At 46.5% G+C, this 17,934-nt stretch overlaps 1 protein-coding gene across 3 annotated transcripts in view; it reads right to left on the reverse strand.

Moving 5' to 3' along the window:
- The window catches only part of TRIM2 (tripartite motif containing 2), a 183,484-nt gene that overhangs the window by 114,723 nt on the left and 50,827 nt on the right, over positions 1–17,934 (reverse strand). For 2 of the 3 annotated variants that reach the window (XM_058666745.1, XM_058666744.1), the window contains exon 1: positions 13,318–13,429. The exons of the other annotated variant lie outside the window; for it this stretch is intronic. In XM_058666745.1, the coding sequence (XP_058522728.1) occupies positions 13,318–13,347 (30 nt within the window). In that variant the 5' untranslated portion in view covers positions 13,348–13,429. Of the gene's footprint in view, positions 1–13,317; positions 13,430–17,934 lie in introns of those variants that run through there. 3 annotated transcript variants of the gene reach the window in all.

Genomic DNA, 17,934 nt, shown 5'->3' on the forward strand with positions numbered 1-17,934 from the left:
GGGTGCCGGTTCTAATCCCAGCGGCCCTGCTTCCCATCCAGCTCCCTGCTTGTGGCCAGGGTCAGCAGTTGAGGACGACCCAAATCCTTGGGACCCTGCACTCACGTGGGATACCTGGATCAGCTCCTGGCTCCTGGCTTTGGATTGGCTAAGCTCCAGCTATTGCGCTCACTTGGGAAGTGAACCATCGGATGGAAGGTCTTCCTCTCTGTCTCTCCTCCTCTCTTATATATCTGCCTTTCCAATAAAAATAAATAAATCTTAAAAAAATCAAACAAACAAGCAACAGGGGCCAGCGAGGTGGCTGAGCTTGGAATGTCTGCCTTCCACATCAGGGTCTAGATGAGTCCTGGCTGCACTCCCAGTTCCGCCTTCAGCTTCCTGATCATGCGCTTCTGGGAAGCAGCGGGTGAGAGCTCAAGAATTTGGGTTCCTGCCGCGCACATGCTAAGCCCAGCAAGGTTCCCAGCTGTGTTACTGCAGGATTCTAGGGAGCGAACCTACAGATGGCGGTCTCTGTCCCTCTTTCAAGTAAATAAAAATATCTTGCAAAAATAAAAAAGAACTCCCTGAGTCTCTGGAGAGCTTACTCCATGGCAACCTAAGGCCACGTCAGAGAACCAGACACTCCTTCAAAACCAAATATTAAAGAATTACATGCTGGAAAGCCAAGATAGTCAGGAAGCAAGTGATTGTCTCTGAGGTCTTGCCCATTGCTCTCAATTTCTTGCCAATAACGTGGCTTTTCATAAATCTACTTATTTTAATACATGGTCAGGGTCTTGAAGTTGGGAAACAAAAAAGTTATTTGAATAAAACAACACAAGATACTAACGACAGGCAAAAGAGTTTTTTGGGGTCTCTATTTCTTTGCACCACAGTGACTTAACGCCTGTTCAGTTCTCACGTTACTGACAAAGGCAAACAAAGGAAACCGTGAATATCTTTTGTATCCAACATGTATATAAAATAACAATTTTATTATTCTTCACAGTGGAGTTCAACATCTGTTGCTAATATCCAAAAAGCTATATTTGATATGTAGGATTTAAGTCAATTTTTAATAAATGTAAGTTCTAAGTATCAGGTGGGTGAATTATCCCAAAAGGACCACGTAAAAATAAATTCCATCCAAGAAAAGAATCAAACTGTTCCTGCACTCTGCCCACCACGCCTAGGAGTCCTGGGGTGGGTGGCTTGGGCATCAGGGAGCAGGAAGAGCTATCCAAGATCCCTGTGCTGCCAGCCCATGGAGTCTGCCCCCACAGACGTCACATATCACCCAACCACAGATTCAACCAGCGGGGGCTGAGAAAAAAAGGCATCTGTGCTGGAGACGGCCACAGTTTCATTTTCCCTGCCACCGTTTTCTAAGCAACACAACAGACATTGCATTTGTTAGGAATAGTAACCTAGAGGTGATTTTAAAGCAAGGGTGGGGAACGTCTGGCCCACAAGACTGTCTAATGCCCAAGTTATTGGGTCCGGCCCTGTTAAGGCAACTATGGGGGACAACGGGGTTGGGGGACTTGAAATTCAATAAACCTACAGCAGGCTACTTTTTAAGTTGATACTAAAATTTACATTGGTAATACTGGGGCCCGGCGGCGTGGCCTAGCGGCTAAAAGTCCTCACCTTGAATGCCCTGGGATCCCATATGGGCGCCGGTTCTAATCCCGGCAGCTCCACTTCCCATCCAGCTCCCTGCTTGTGGCCTGGGAAAGCAGTTGAGGACGGCCCAAAGCTTTGGGACCCTGCACCCGTGTGGGAGACCTGGAGGAGGTTCCTGGTTCCCGGCATCGGATTGGCGCAGCACCGGCCTTTGCGGCTCACTTGGGGAGTGAATCATCGGACGGAAGATCTTCCTCTCTGTCTCTCCTCCTCTCTGTATATCTGGCTTTCCAGTAAAAACAAATCTTTAAAAAAAATAAATTGGTAATTCTGTATGGTTCACAAATGCTGTGATAAAGATCCTAATGGCTCTTGGCCCTCCCTTGATTTAAGGTAGCTACAGAAGGATGAAGTTGGCTAGAGGCATAAACAGCACTATTAGAACACCTACAGATGCTGATATCCACGTGCTCTTGGAAGCAATTCCCATCATACCTAGGCATAATCATAATCCATGTCTAGTCTGTACCAGTTTTAGGATCTAAACAAGAGGAAAGGAGATCAGCATTGTGGCACCACAGTTCAAGCTGCTGGCTGTGACACCAGCATTCCACATGACCAGTGGTTTGAGTTCTGGCTGCTTCATTTCTCATCAAGCTCCCTGCTGATGTGCCTGGGAAAAAAGCACAGGATAATCCAAGTGCTTGGGCCCCTGCCAGGCACAGGCCATCCAGCTGGAGCTCAGGGCTCCTAGCTTCAGCCTGGCTCAGCTCCAGTCATTGCAGCCATCTGGGGGTTAACCAATGGGTAGAAGACCTCTCTCTCTCTCTCTCTGTAACTCTGCCTTCAAATAAATATGCACAAAAATTTTAAGTGTAAAACTCAAATAAACATTTATTGTGGTTGCTATTCTAAATAGTAAAAATGATTATAGGCTGGCGCAATAACCTAATGGCTAAAGTCCTCGCCTTGCAAGTACCAGGATTCCATATAACTGCCGGTTCGTGTTCCGGCTGCTCTACTTCCCATCCAGCTCCCTGCTGTGGCCTGGGAAGGCAGTGGAGGATTGCCCAAAGCCTTGGGACTCTGTACCCATGTGGGAGACCCAGAAGAAGTTATTGGTTCCTGGTTTCGTATTGGCTCAGCTCCGGCAGTTGTGGCCAGTTAGGGCGTGAACCAGTGGCTGGAAAATTTTTCTGTCTCTCCTCTCTGTAAATCTGTCTTTTCAATAAAAATAAATAAATCTTTTTAAAAAAAGTACTGATCTATATATTTAAAGAAAGTGCTGTCGAGTACTGGCATAGCATTCCTTAGCTAGGGCAATTCTGCTTTAATAATTGTCTTTACTATCTCATCGGTTCCCAGGCCTGAGTGTATTAGGAGTTCTTCATAGTTAACACTTCATTTTAAGCATCGCCTGCAGCTGACTTACAGTGCCTGCCCCCACGGCTGCCTCAGTGATTGCTCTGTGCCACCTGCTCTTGCAGGCTACACTGGTTGGGTCAGATGGGCACATTGCCCAGGGACTTGGAGCAACCCATTAACATTGACCAGTGGCTTATCTGACTCTCAGGCCCCTTCACCGCATTGTGATCATGGAAGTATAAACCAGCATCACTAGCCAGCACTATTGGAGAGTGACTCTGTGACTCGTTGAAAGTGTTTCTAACAATACAAATCTGGTCTGTTGGGTAAGATGCACACATCCCACAGTGCAGAGCCTGAGTTGGACTCCAGCTTTCTGCTAACACAGATTCTGGCAGGGAACTCATGACAGTTCAAGTCACTGGGTCCCTGACATCCACGTGGGAGATCTGTTTAGAGTTTCCAGCTCCCAGATTCAACCCCCACACACAGCTATGTGCTTTTCAGACATTTGGGAAGTGAGCCAGCCAATGGGAGCTCCCTCTAACCTTCTTTCTCTCTGCGATTCTTAAACATTTTGAAGAAGTTTGTATTTTAGGCTCTAGTAGTTCCACTTTAAAAAATATTTTCCAAGGTACTATTAGCCATGTCTCCGATATGTGAAGATACTTCAAAAATCTTAGGGCAAGGGAGAACATTTGGCATAGCTGTTAAGCTACCTCTCTCACTCGCGCATCCCATGTCCAAGGGCCTGATATCTAATTCCAGCTCCACTCTCCTTGCCAGCCCTCTGCTAATGTGCTCCCTTGGATGTAGCAAGGGATGGGTCAAACAGCTGGGGCACTGCCATGCAGGTGGGAGACCCCGGCTAGCTTTTCAGCCCTGGCCTGACTCCGTTCTGGCTGTTGTGGGTGTCTGGGGGGTGAGCCATCAAATGGGAGATCTCGTTCTCTCTGCGTCTTTGTTTCTGCCTATCTCTGCCTTTCAAAGAAATAATAGCAAAGATAAATGAAAATCTTCAAAAGTCAATGGAAAATTGGGACGCAAAGATGTTTCTCTTGTTGCAAAATATCTTAAAATCCATGTGTCATTTCCCCCACAAGACACATTTTTTAAAACAGATTTTTTTTTTTAAAAGACTTATTTATTTTATTGGAAAGGCAAATATACAGAGAGGAGGAGAGACAGAGAGGAAGATCTTCTGTCTGATGGTTCACTCCCCAAGTGACCACAACGGCTGGTGCTGCGCAAATCCGAAGCCAGGAGCCAGGAACTTCTTTTTGGGTCTCTCACAAGAGTGCGGAATCCCAAGGCTTTGGGCCATCCTCAACTGCTTTCCCAGGCCACAGGCAGGGAGCTGGATGGGAAGTGGGGCCACCAGGATTATAACCGGCGACCATGTGGGATCCTGCCACATTCAAGGTGAGGACTTTAGCCACTACTCAATTGCACCAGGTCCCACAAGACACATTTTCCATGAACTTTTTGAAGCCTTTGGATCCCATTCTAGGACTACCAGTCTCGGGTCCGTATGTCAGCTCTGCCACTTCCCAATTAATTGTTCAATCTTGCAGTAAACATGTCACCAACTGCTCTTCATCCCAATCTTATCACCTGCTAATGATAGTAACAGTAATGCATACTGAATTCGCTTAGATGCATTAAGAGGGGCTGGCAAAGTGGTGTACTGGGTAAAGCCACTGCCTGCAATTCTGGCATCCCACACGGCTGCTGATTCAAGTCTCTTCTACTCCAGTTCTTATCCAGCTTCCTGCTAGCGGCCTAAGAAAGCAGTAGAGAATGACTCAGGTGCTTGGACCTCTGTACCCACATGAGAGACCTAGTTTTGGCCTGCCCAGACCTGGCCTTTTCAACTTTTTGGGGAGTTAACGAGTGGATGAAAAATCTGTGTGTGTGTGTGTGTGTGTGTGTTCTTCTCTGTCTCTGTAACTTTGCCTTTCAAACAAATAAAATAGATCTTTTAAAAAAAGATGCACAAAGAACTTCAAGCAATTAATCTGGGAGTGAGTGTGGCCTAGAAGGGAAATAGTGGGCACCTCCTTCGGGGCTACCACTCTCATTGGACAGCACGAACACCAGGACAGGGCAGGGGTGGCTGTACAGAAGGGCACCTGCCAGTAGGTATGTGGGCTGGATAGTAGGTTGGTTGGGTTGAGCTGGGCTTCAATGCCCATCGACACGTGCGAGAGCTAAACAGGATGTGGGACAGACTAGACAAGCCTGCAGTGTGTACTGGCAAGCATGGGAACCAGGGCAGGGGGCAGAACTAGTGGGGGTTATGGGGAGTCGCCCCAACCAGGCTACAGCTCCAACCAGTTTGCGTGAGGACCGAGTATGAAGTGGGCAGGATCGAACTGGACTACAACACCCGTTGGTTCATGAGGAGGACAGGGCTGGAAACAGAACGAACCCAGCAATCCCAACGACCGGCATGAGCATAAGCTGATTGGTGTGATGGACGGTGTCAGACTCTGTACTAGCAAACTCGCACAAGAATCAGGCCTGGGATCATCTCAGATGAAGTTTCTTTGGAGATCCCTCCAATTGAACTGCTGATCTTAGAACCCCAACCATGAAGAGACTGTTAGCCAGTGGATTCTGAATAGGGTTCATTGCGATTGGAACTGAGAGATTGGCAGCAATCCAGAACTGATGAACTATCAAAACTGTATGAGCAGGACCCTCAGAGCGCGCCTCCCGTTGGGGATCAGGGATGGGTAGGAGGTTGGGTGGGGCTTTTCCCTTTGTTTTTTTCCCTGACCCCAGATACAGGGTAAAATGATATTGATGTGGAAACAATGGTATTACCCACTTTCACCCTGTAGCCCTTGACACTTTGTTCCCTAATCAACTAAGTAAGATTATTAAAAAAATAATTAAAAAAAAAAAGAACTTCAAGCAATGCCAAATAGTTAGCAATCTAACAAATATCACTATTACTGGCTATTGTTATCACAACCTTAATAACTACACTATAATAGAAAAAAACAAACTTTGAAAACAAAATCATGGATACTATCTCTGTTCTAAAGAGCAATTCTGGAGACCACCCTGAAACCCTGGAAGGTACTGGGACATTTCTCTCGGCTAGTAACCCCTATCCCGGACAAGGCAAGGACCAGGACTCCCCAAGGCCTTTTTCCACCCAGCCCTGCTTTACTGCAACCTCAGACCCCTCACTTTTAGCAACTCCCTTTTCCATGGGGACCCCACCTTCAAAAGCCATGCAGGCGACTGATCTTACTGATCGGTGTGTTTGCAGACAGACCATGGGTGAATGGGATACCCCACACTGGAGGCTGGTATTGCCTGACTACTCCTGGACAGTGACGGGGAGGCTGGGCTCCCTGCCCAACCCCTGTCCCTGGGCCTCCGGTGACAGCTCCAGACAATGGTGCCCCTTGGTTTATGGCAGGTGCTGAGTGTGGGAAGAGAGCTGCTTTTTTCAGTCTTGTCCCTATCTTTGCTTGGATCCAGCACGGTTTCTGCCGGGTCACTGCTGCCTTCAAGGGTTGGCTCCATGCTCCTTTTGTAACACATGGCATTAATATTTATGCTGTGCCCCTCAGCGGGCCCGGAACACAGAGTCGGCAAGACACAGCAGCTGTGTTTAAGGGGCCCTGTTTCTGAGGACTCACTCAGTGACGGGTGCCATTGCCTGCTTACCAGTGCTCTGAGGAAGACAGAATCCATCCAGTACACAGCTGTGCTTCTTGACCCTTGGTCCCGTTGGAAGAAGCCGTGTTAGGGATTTCTCAAAAGGAGGTGACTTTGCTGGGTGTCCTGGAAAGGCCACGCTTGCCCAGTTGCCCATGAAGGAGATGACCTTGCCGATTTCACCTGACTTTGCAACCAATAACGTTTCACTTGGAGTAGAAACACGCATCCCCTCTTATCTGGAATTTCATTTGCAGTGGGTTCAGTGCCTCACAGTCTATCATGGTCCAAAAATACAAAGTGGAATATTCCAGAAGCAAATAATCTATATGTCTTAAATAGCTTTTATTACTGTTACTGTGCGTGGTTATAATTACTCCATTTTAACACTAGTTATCAGTATTTTGCTTTATCTAATTTATCAATGAAACTTTTGTATGAGTATGCAAGTATATGTGAGGAATCTTCAAAAATTCATGAAAAAAATGTGTGTTATGAAAAAAAGTCCACTGTGTGTGGATTTTAACATTTTTTGTTCTCCAAAATAAACATCCTAGGGCCTGGTGCCTTGGCCTAGTGGCTAAAGCACTCACTTTGAACACGTCGGGATCCCATATGGACGCCAGTTCTAATCCCGGCAGCTCCACTTCCCATCCAGCTCCCTGCTTGTGGCCTGGGAAAGCAGGCGAGGATGGCCCAAGGCCTTGGGACCCTGCACCCGCGTGGGAGACATGGAAGAAGCTTGTGGCTTCAGATTGGCTCAGCTCCAGCTGTTGTGGTCACTTGGGAAGTGAGTCATCGGATGGAAGATCTTCCTCTCTGTTTGCTCTGTATATCTGGCTTTGCAATAAGGATAAATAAATCTTTAAAAAAATAAACATCTTGTATTTTCTACAAACATTTTGAAGTACCTTATATAGGAAACAGCAGGGTACATATTGGATGTCATGCTTTCTGAGGTTTCAGCCATCTATAGGACATCTTGAAATGTATCTTACCTCCCCTTTTAACTTATTCATTTGAGAGGAAGATAGAAAGTCTTGCATTTACGGTTTTACTGCCCAAATGCCTGCAATAGACAGAGCTGGACCAGGCAGAAGCCAGAAGCCTGGAACTCTGTCAAAAGGCAGAGACCCAAGCACACAAGCCCACCATTTGCTGCCTTCCAGGGTGTATCAGGGTAAAGCAGGGATTCAAACCCAGGCATTCTGCTAGAGCACGTGGGTGCCCTGAGAAACATCTTCCCCACTGTGCCTGCTAATGCACCTGGGAAGGTAGCAGAGGACGGCTTGAGGCTTTGGGCCCCTGCATCCACATGGGAGACCTGAATGGAGTTCCTGGTTTTTGGTTTTGTCCTGGCCCAGCCCTGGATGTTGTGGTCACCTTGGGAGTGAATCAGCAGAAGAAACATCTCTCTATAGCTCCATCTTCCAAATAAAACTTTTTATAAAAGTAAATTTTATTAGTAAAATAAAAAACTTTGTTATTTGAAAGGTGGAGGTCCAGAGATTGCAGGAGAGACAAAAAGAGAAGGCGACTCACTTCCCAAAGGGCTACTATGGCTAAGGCTGGGCAAGGATGAAACCAGGACTCTAGAAGTTCTTTTGGGTTTCCCATGGGGAGCAGGGGCCCAACCATACTCTGCTGCTTTTCCATGCTATCAGCAGGAAGCTGGATCAGACGCAGCTGGGGCTCCAGCAGGCACCCATATGGGACGCTGACACTGCAGATGGAGGCTTATTTTGCTGCACCACAATGCCAGCTCCTAAATAAATCTTTTAAAACCAAACAAAATCCCTCAATATGGCAACCAGATCTATCTTGGAAAACGACATGATTTGAAACTCAGCTGAATGCACTTTATGATAGATACATGAATTAGTTTACACATTTACCTTCTTGTGAAGAGGACAGAAGTAGGAAGGAGGAAATTCACCTTGTGAGAGCTTCAACCTTGGAGAGCCCATGTGGATCTCAGTTGGGCATATTTATGGAAGCAACAATATGGGAAACCACTTGGCACAGTTCATAGTGAGGTTTAGAGGGTACTTCCAGACCCAAATGCCTTCCCCACATACCCCTTAAAGAATCAACACTGTTTTTACAACATAGTTCCCAACTAATGTTCCAAAGCAGGTCTGAATTTGTGAAGTCAGAGGTTGGCCCGTTGGCTTCTGTGGTTTTAGGATCAATGGTTCCAGGAATTTCTTGTAAGTTCTATTTGTAAGCAGTTGAGAATAAGAAGCGACTGTTTCCCAGTTCTCACTTGTTTGGTGTGGTGCTGGAGAACACAGGTTGAGAATACACCAGCCAGATAAAGAGCTGTGTGTAAGGAGAGCTCCTCTCTGACCTGAATGCCTCGCAGGTCTGTGGGTGCGATCAGAGATCCTGGTCCCGGCAGGTGCGCTGGGGGATGGGAACTGTCTAAATGGCTGCCATGCTACCCAGGGACAGAACCCCAGTGTAGGTTTAGATTCACCTTTCTTTTCTGCTTTTTTCTCTTTGTGTTTGGAGGGGGTCCCTTCAATACTCATGGAGAATAAAACAGTATGTTTTTTAGTGTGGGCTATGGCATGAAAATTTAAGAGAAAAGTCTTAACATGCAAGAGACTAAGAATGCAAATTGAGATTTAATTGCTGTACTCAGGGAAGCGTTCCATTAGAGCACCACTGTGTGCCCCATCATGGGGGTTTTCACTCATACGATCAGCACTGTTGCTTTTTGGCTTCTGGCCCTTGTTGCCACCCCTTCTCTCTGGCCTGTCACATGCTCTCTTTGTGGACAATTCTCGGCCTTCTTAGGTATCTCTCTGTAAGGAGTGGCCAATGGGGATATATGTTCACTCACTTCAGCACCAGGCTTTATGCCTCTGCTTTAAACTTCTATCTCTGTGTCAGCAAGGACTTGGGATAACAACTAAGATACAAAATCTCATAGCAGAACCATGATTTCAAACCATGTGTCACCGGGCCCGACGGGGAGGTCCCTGTAAGATTTGGATCATAGGTTAGAAGCTAGAGTGGACTTTGAATCAGAACATTTTTGGCCCAGAGGGAGAACTTATCCAGAACCATTCGTGGCTAGAGGCAGAGTGGAGAGAGCCCCAAGCCATCCTGCTCACGCCCAGCCTCCATCTGCGGCATCACATTCTTTCATTGTTTCTTTTCCCCAGAAGGCACCGATGAACCTAGACATGCGTTCAACAGAGCTGGCTATATGCAGGACTCCTGTTGGGGGTTGGTAGCAGTCACCCTAAAAGAATTCAGATTCTTGGGTAGCTGCTGTGGCTGAGCACTGCAGAAGGCATTCTGACTCATTACCCTCCGGAAGCCTCTTAAGGTCTGTCTAATGAGCAAGGCTGCCATCTCGGTGATGCAGCCAGGGGGATGGAGCTGCAGGGAGATGAGGCCACTTGCCCTGCGTTGCAATTACAACATGGTGCCCAGGTGACGTCTGTACCCTGGCTTGTCACAACCAAAACTCTTGCTCTTCACCCTCTGGGTCTTCAGCTTTTGCCTCTGTCTGGTATTCCTCATGTGGCATCCTGGGATTTAGCTCATTTGGGGATAAGGGAACTGGGGCAGAGAGGCTAAGAAATGTGCACCAAGTTATATTGTTAGTGACCAGAAGTGTGATGCTATTGTGATGTATAATAAGAAATACAAACTTGTTCTCCTTCCCTGTCCCTGGACATAGTTCCTAAAGCCCTGGGAAGCTACACAGAGATCAAGTCTTTTTGTATGCTAATGAGATGGATCCTGGAGGGGGGTGGCTGCCAGGGAAACCAACCTTGTGAGTGGAAGGTGGGCACTTCCATCCTCTGCTCCCATCTGGGCTGCCTGTTCCCTTCCCCACTTCTGGGCCTTGAGGGGCTAGAGGGAGATTCTGTCTCTGAAGGTCAAAGGTCTCATCCTTCCTGCTCATCTAAGGAAGCTTTGGAAAATCCCCTGAAGGGCTGGCTTGATGCAGCCATGGAGGTGCCTGGAGGAAGCTCTGCCCTGGTGCCTCATGCCTTGGCCCCCGGCTCTCATCCTTGTATATCCTTGGTACCGTCCTTTAGAAGGAACCACCAGCAAACAGGGTGCATTTCCCTGAGCCATGCTGACAACTGATCAGAGTCCCAAGAGGGACCCTCAGAAGCACCATGGGCAGTGTGGGGCTCCCCACTCGTGTCTGCAGTGGGAGCAGCCCTGGGGTCTGAGCCCATCAGTTACTTGGCAGGGTTGGGCCATATGCAGCCCAAGAGCCACCTAAAGCCCAGGAAATCATCTGGTCTGGTCATGCCAAGCCAACTGCAGGCGGGACTTGAAATCCAACACATCTATAGCAGGTTGATGTTGAAACTGATAATTTTATATTGTCTGTGAATGATGTCCTACCTTTCCAAACAGCCCTGGGCAGAAAAAAGCATTCTTCACATCTGAGGCAGAAGAGAATTAAATTCTAGGACATAAGGCATGGACCTGGACAGAAGCTGGAACAGTGTGGCCCTCAGGCAGCAAACAAGGCCAGTCAGGCGTACCTGTATTTCCCCTGCCAGGCCTGCTTCCCACGCAGAAGGTCCAGAGCTCACTGGCAATCAGCAGAGTCAGAAGCTCTGTCCTATAGCAAAGGCCACTTCACAGAGGTAAAACCATTGTCCTCTCAGTTCTGGAACTGCTCACGAGACCTTGGTCTCACATGTAGGCCGCCTCATGTTTTTACAGGGCATTAGGCCTATGGCTTCAGCCATTCTTCAGGATGTCCGCAACCCACATGTGAATGCCTGGGGTCAACGCCTGGTTCTCTGCCCAGTTCCAGCTTTCTGCTAAAACACATCCTGGGCAGGGGCTGAGGGCACAGCAGGTGATGCCTCAGGTGGTTGTCATAGGGTCTAACGACTTTGCTAGTTTAGCACTGAGTGAACTGGAATTCCCCGCAAGCTCTCAGAGTAATGTTCTCCCTCCCTTTTCCTGGGGGCACCCTAGGTTCATCCAGGGCCTAAAGGGCACCACCAATGCAAAAGTGCATATTAAGCTCCATGTGCAGCCTGGAGAGGTATCACACAGTTCCCAGGGAGTTTCACACCTGCAGAGGCACCACCCATCTCCTAAAAGAGACCGACAGCTGGGCAGAGCGCTGTCTCCCGGTCACACACCAAGGCCGGAGGTGCCACTCGGGCACTCTGCCCCTCTTCCATTCCTTCTCCCTCCCGGCAATCCTCTGGCACACTCATAACTGGGATGGCCCACACTCATGACTGTTTTTTTTCTCTTACTCAACATATATCCTGTTCCTGCTACTGTGCAAGTTGATCTTTGTGTGAGACAAAAACCTAGAGTAAAATTATTATGTCTGTGCCCACATCGGTTGGGTCCCTGCCACCCACGTAGGGAACCTGGATTGAATTTCAGACTCCTGACTGTAACCTGGGCCAGTTCTGGCTGTTGCTGGCATTCATGGAGTAAACTAGCAGATGGGAAATCCCTGTCTCCCTCCTCCCTCTCTCCCTCCCTCCCTCCCCTCCTCCCTCCCTCCCCTCCTCCCTCCCCCCCCCCCATCCTATTGTACTGAGTCAAATTCACCTGAAAAAGGAGGCTTGCCTTCTGCTTTATTGCCTCCAGGAGTCACAAAAGCACAATGCATATAGACAACAGGCACAGCCTGTGCATGTGGGAGGCGGGAAGGATTCTAAGGCACTGGTATATGAAGTCCCAGCTTTAGAAAGTCAGATTCCCATCTTCAGCCTCAACACTGAGTTGAGTTCAGTGACTTTTACCCCACAAGGATCCTCAGAAAGCAAAGTATAGCAGGCTCAGAGCACAGCCAGACATTTCCTAACAACCCCCAGGACTCTCCACTGCCCACCCACTGCAGGCCTGCAGGATGGCATAATCCCTCACTGGCCACCCAGTGGCCCTCTGCACGTAGACAGGTGTCTAACTCAGCGACAAATGGGCCACTTAGGATGATGTAATCAGGAAGGCACCTGAACAGTTTCCCGGCACTCGCTCATTCATATTCTGGAAGCCAGGAAGTGCCACTACCTCCACAGTTGGTCAACCCCCCTACGGCTCTCCCCCCTTCTCCCTCCTCACAGGGTGTGTTCTGGCTGGCTGCTCCTTGCCCAGGCCAAGTGCTGTTTGTGCCAGTGGTTGTCCCTTCCTGCCAGAGCCCAGTGCTGGTGGTTACAGTACCCTTTGAGCACTTTTATGGGGCTATAAAACTTTACTGTCACCCTAAACCGTTCCCACGTTTCTGAACGGATCCATTTATGACATCCAACAACTGCACAGTTTGCTCCTTGAAAATACCAGCAGACCCCAAATCCTTTCAAGCAGGATGGGATAACAATAGAAAACAGGGTCTGCATTGCATATTACTGGCCACATGCCTGGGGCCTGCCACATCCGTGTTCCTTGGGCATCAAAGCTGGCTACATCTTCTTTGTCCAGTTTCACTCCCTTGCTTGTTTCCCTCCCAGGAGAGGCAGGGCTCACTACTCTATCAGCAAATCCCAAAGAACAGTGCTTTCCCTTCTGTCTTTAGCAGGAAGAAAAAAAAAAATCAAAACCAGGGAAAAGCTCGCAACTCAATCACAACTGTGTTTCCCAGTGCGCACAGATCAATCAGCTCTCCCTGGAGGGAAGAAAAAAATCCTGCATGTTCAGCAGCGTCCTTACCTGCGGTCCATAATGGCCAATTCTGGGCATCCGAGAGCAGCCCCAGCCTCCTCCTCCAATGTTGGACTCCCAGTGCCCCGCAGGCAGCTGTTAGACAATCAGGCCCATTATAGTCATCAGGCTGCCTGAGTTCAAGGGTGGCCTTTATAAAACTCTAAACAGCTATGAGCCCAAGCCCAAGGGGCGGGGCTGCTGTGTCAGAGGACAAGGAGAGCCAATGACCAGCCTTTTGGGGCTCTGTTGGCTGAAGATACTGTGTTTCATTCTGATGAGGGGAGACAGGGATTGAGAGGGACTCTGAATAGGAAGGGCTGATGTCTTCTCTTCAACACTGATTTTTTTTTTTCTGACTTTTATAATCACCCAGGCAAGGCTAACTCCCTTAAGCATGTCTCAAGCCTGGATCCCGCTCTAGAATTCTGAGTCTGGTTTCCAACTCCAGTGATGTTATGTTACCGGAAGTCCCCCCCACGCCCCCGGTCAAATGCTTCCCCTTCCATCCCACATACCTGCTGCATCTCCTTTCCTTTTCCATGCACGCTGAGCAGGTGTATTCCTTTACAGGGAAGCACTTAGCTACCCAGAGTCCAGGAGAAAGCTCTGGATCCATGCACCAAACAAGGCAGGCATTAATGGGGCTCCACGGGGAGAGAAGGGCATGACACTGACCACCTTGGCCTCCCTTGTCTGATGCCCCTCAAATCCAACTTTTAGTCTTCACTAGGTTTGGGGTTCAAACCAGATTAACTGATTAAATCATATCTCATTTCTTGAAAGGAGAATAAGTGGGGGTGGGATGAAAATCAGTGACTTCTACATTGATTCACAGACATGGAACTTAGACTATCATACAACATACAAAGTTCTGAGTAGCAGACATGGGAGGACGCAATCTGTCCCTGACATTAGACAGCAAAAAGGAAACTTAGAAAGATTGCTGGGAGATCTCGGATCACATCAAAACTTTCCAGAGTTCAAGCAGATCTTGGAAGACAGTTGTCCCATTCCCAAAGAAAAGCAAATACGAACTGTCACTTGGGTTTGTATTTACCTAAGGCAGCACATCAGACGCTCATGCAGGGTGAAATTAGACACCACCAGGGTATTATTGGTGGTCCAGATTTAGGACAAGCCCTTTCAGAAAGTCAGGCCAAAATTACAGCCCTGGGCAGGTTGCAATCAGGTGCTCTTTTTTTTGTTGTTGTTAATGTTTTGATGTCATTGAAGAAAAAAATGTTTATTTGAAAGGCAGAGCAACAGAGATGGCTCATACATTTAGCATTATGTCTTCCAAATTTAACCTGGTGGCAAATGATAGGGTTTCAATCTTTTTTGATGAGGGAACAGTATTTCCTTGTGTGTATACACCATATAATCTTTTTCCTTTCAATTACTTTTTTAAAAAATAGTTTACTTCTTCATTCGAAAGTCAGAGTTATAGAGACAGAGGGACATGCATACACACACACACACACATGTTAGTGAGAAAGAGAGAGAGAGAGAGAGAGAGAGAGAGAGAGAGAGAGAGAGAGAGATGTCTATCCTCTGATTCACTCCGCAAATGGCCATAGTGGGCTGGGCTGGCCAGGCAAAAGCCAGGACCCAGGAGCCAGGAGCCAGGACCCAGAAGCTTGTTTCAGGTTTTCCATGTGGGTGGCAGGGACCTGAGCACTTGGGGTATCTTCTACAGCTTTCCCAGGACATCAGCAGGGAACTGGGTTGGAAATAGAGCAGCCAGGACACCAATCAGACCCCACATGTGGGATCTTGGTGTTGCAGACACTGGTTATACCCTTCGGGCTATAATGCCAGCCCCTAGTCTTTCATCTTGATGGACACTTGATTCCATGTGTTGACTGTTGTAAATAGTACCACCATAAACACGGTTATGCAGATTTTTTGGTAGACTTATCTCATTGTCCCCTGAATATTTGTGCAATAACACCACTGCCTATTTTTAATTTTTTGAGGATTCTCTGTGCTGTTTTCTGTAACAGCAGCACTAATTTACATTTCCCCCAATCTATAGGATGGACTCAACATTTTTGTTGCTTTTTTGTCTTTTCCTTAATAAGCATCCTGGTAGGGGCGGTGCTATCCCATTGTGATTTTGACTTGTGTTTACCTAACGATCAGTAATGTGGAGCACCTTTTCATTGACAGGTTAGACATTTGGACACTTGCGTGTCTTTTGAGAAATGTTCTTTTCCCATTTCTTAATTGAGTAATCTAAGTTCCTTACCTATTCTGGTTGTGAGCCTCGTGTGAGGAACATAGGGAGGGAACATAGGGAGGGAACAGTTTCTCATTGCACAGGTTGCCTTTTCCTCCTGTAGGCTGTTTGCTTTGCTATGCAGAAGCTTATTGGTTTGTTGTCACCCCATTCGTCTACTTCTGGCCCCTGCTCTCCACGTGGAAGACCTCCAGATGGAGTTCCAGACCCTCCATTGTGGCCATTTGGGGACTGGACCAGTAGATGGAAGAACTGTCTTTTCTCTCTGCTTCTACCTCTGCCTTTCAGTAAGTAAATCTTAAACAAACAAACAAACAAAAAAAATAAAATCAGTGACCTGCACATCTTCCTTTTTGAAATGGACATCTTACTTGATCACATGCATGCAAGGTCAGTGCCATGACACAGGTAATTCCCTGCCTTGCAGTGCTGGCATGCCACATGGACACTGGTTCTAGTCCTGGCTGTTCTACTTCCAATTCAGCTCTCTGTTTGTGGCCTGGGAAACCCAGAGGAGGTTCTTGGCTCCATCTCTTCTTCTGTTAAAATCTGCCTTTCAAATAAATAAATACTTAAAAAAAAAAAAAAAACCACAAAGGAAGAATTGCAAGGCTTCTTTCTGTTGCCTGAACTTAGTTGAATGTTGCTTTCAAAGCTTCTACATCAGCTTAACATTTTTATACCCTATGGCAATAATCAAGAATCAGAAAATGCAATGTGGCTTTTCCCCCTCTTTATATGATTTCTAAATAATACTCTGAGGGAAAAAAAGTTAAGAGCTATTTAGTTGATTGTGTGGCACTGCATAAATTATAGGCATTTGAACTTTGAGTAAGTATAATCATTATATTTGGTATATTCTCATTTATAAAGGGAAGCATGGGTAGTTATCAGATTCAACTAGCAGAGAAACAGAAAAAAATGTTAAAATATGCTCATTATCCACAGACTTTCTATTAATACTTTTTCATTGATTACAAGATGATATCAACATCCCAAATTGGAATATTCATGTCCATTCTTGTTAATGTATACCCTGGGAGGCAGTGATGATTGTTTGGATAATTGGGTCCTTACTATCTTTGTGGGAGAACTGTATTTCCTGGCCCTGACTTGACCTGGTAGTTATATGGGGAAGGAACCAGTTAATAGGGCATCTGTCTGCCTCTGTCTCTCAAAATGAAACTTTAAACTTTCTCCCATCTCTTTTTAAAAAATTCTTGAATTTTTAAAAATTTTGAATTTTATGGTATAATTTTATAGGGTTTGGGATTTCCCAGCTTCCCAAATTCTTACCCTCTGACTGATTTTCCCTGTATTATTGCAATAGTGTAGTCCTTCATAAGAGTCATGATGCAATCAGTCTGTTATTTAAGTGTGCCCCACATGGCTAGTACAGACAATGTCAGACAGTCCAGCATCGCATTGTCTAGATATGTCCAAGAGTTTCATTGGGAGTCCATGTTTGATTTGGAAGTAGGGCTGCATATTGCATTGTTTCTTCACATCTGGATATGGTAGTCTCTACTGCACCCTTAAATGAGAAGCCACGAAACAAAGTCAGCAATAGGTATGAAGTTAAAACAACAACAACAAAACAAAAAAATTGCAGCACCATGGAGTCGAAAAAGTGTGCCACTGAATAACCAACACATGGGTGATGAAAAGGAAACACAAAAGTCTCTTGGATAAAATGATGTCACCGTGCAATCCATGAGCCAGCGATGATTTAAACAAGAGAAAAGAAACCATTCGGAAGAAATGAAAATGAAATGAAAAACCTCAAAACAAATGGGATGCAGTAAAAACAGTATGGAAAGGGCTGTTGAACTTATAATTTGCATGATGGTTTTCTTATATTAGAACATATGGTATTTGTCCTTTTGGGATTGACTTATTTTACTGAGTGCAATGATCTCTAGTTGGGACCATCTAGTTGCAAATGGTATAATTTCATTCTTTTCATGGCTGAGTAGTATCCTATAGAATAGATGTAGCATAGTTTCTTTAACCACTCCTCTTTGGACGGGCATCTGGATTGTTTCCATGTCTTTGCTACTGTAGATTGTGCTGCTGTAAATGTAGGATTATAGATCCCCTTCTCATATGCAGTTTTCATTTCTATTGGGTATATTCCTAGGAGCAGGATAGCTGGGTCATATGGTAGGTTTATTTGCAAGTCTCTAAGCACTCTCCATACTGATGTCCGTAATGATTGTAGTTCCCTACTCTCCCACCAGCAGTGAAGGAGGGTGCCTTTTTCCTCACATCCATGTCAGCAGGTGTTGCTAGCAGAGTTCTAAATGTAAGCCAGTCTCACTGGAGTTAGATAGTACCTCAATGTGGTTTTCAATTGTATCTCCCTGATGGCTAGGGAGCCTGAG

The sequence above is a fragment of the Ochotona princeps genome, chromosome 7 (assembly GCF_030435755.1).
Source record: "Ochotona princeps isolate mOchPri1 chromosome 7, mOchPri1.hap1, whole genome shotgun sequence".
Lineage (NCBI taxonomy): Eukaryota > Metazoa > Chordata > Mammalia > Lagomorpha > Ochotonidae > Ochotona > Ochotona princeps.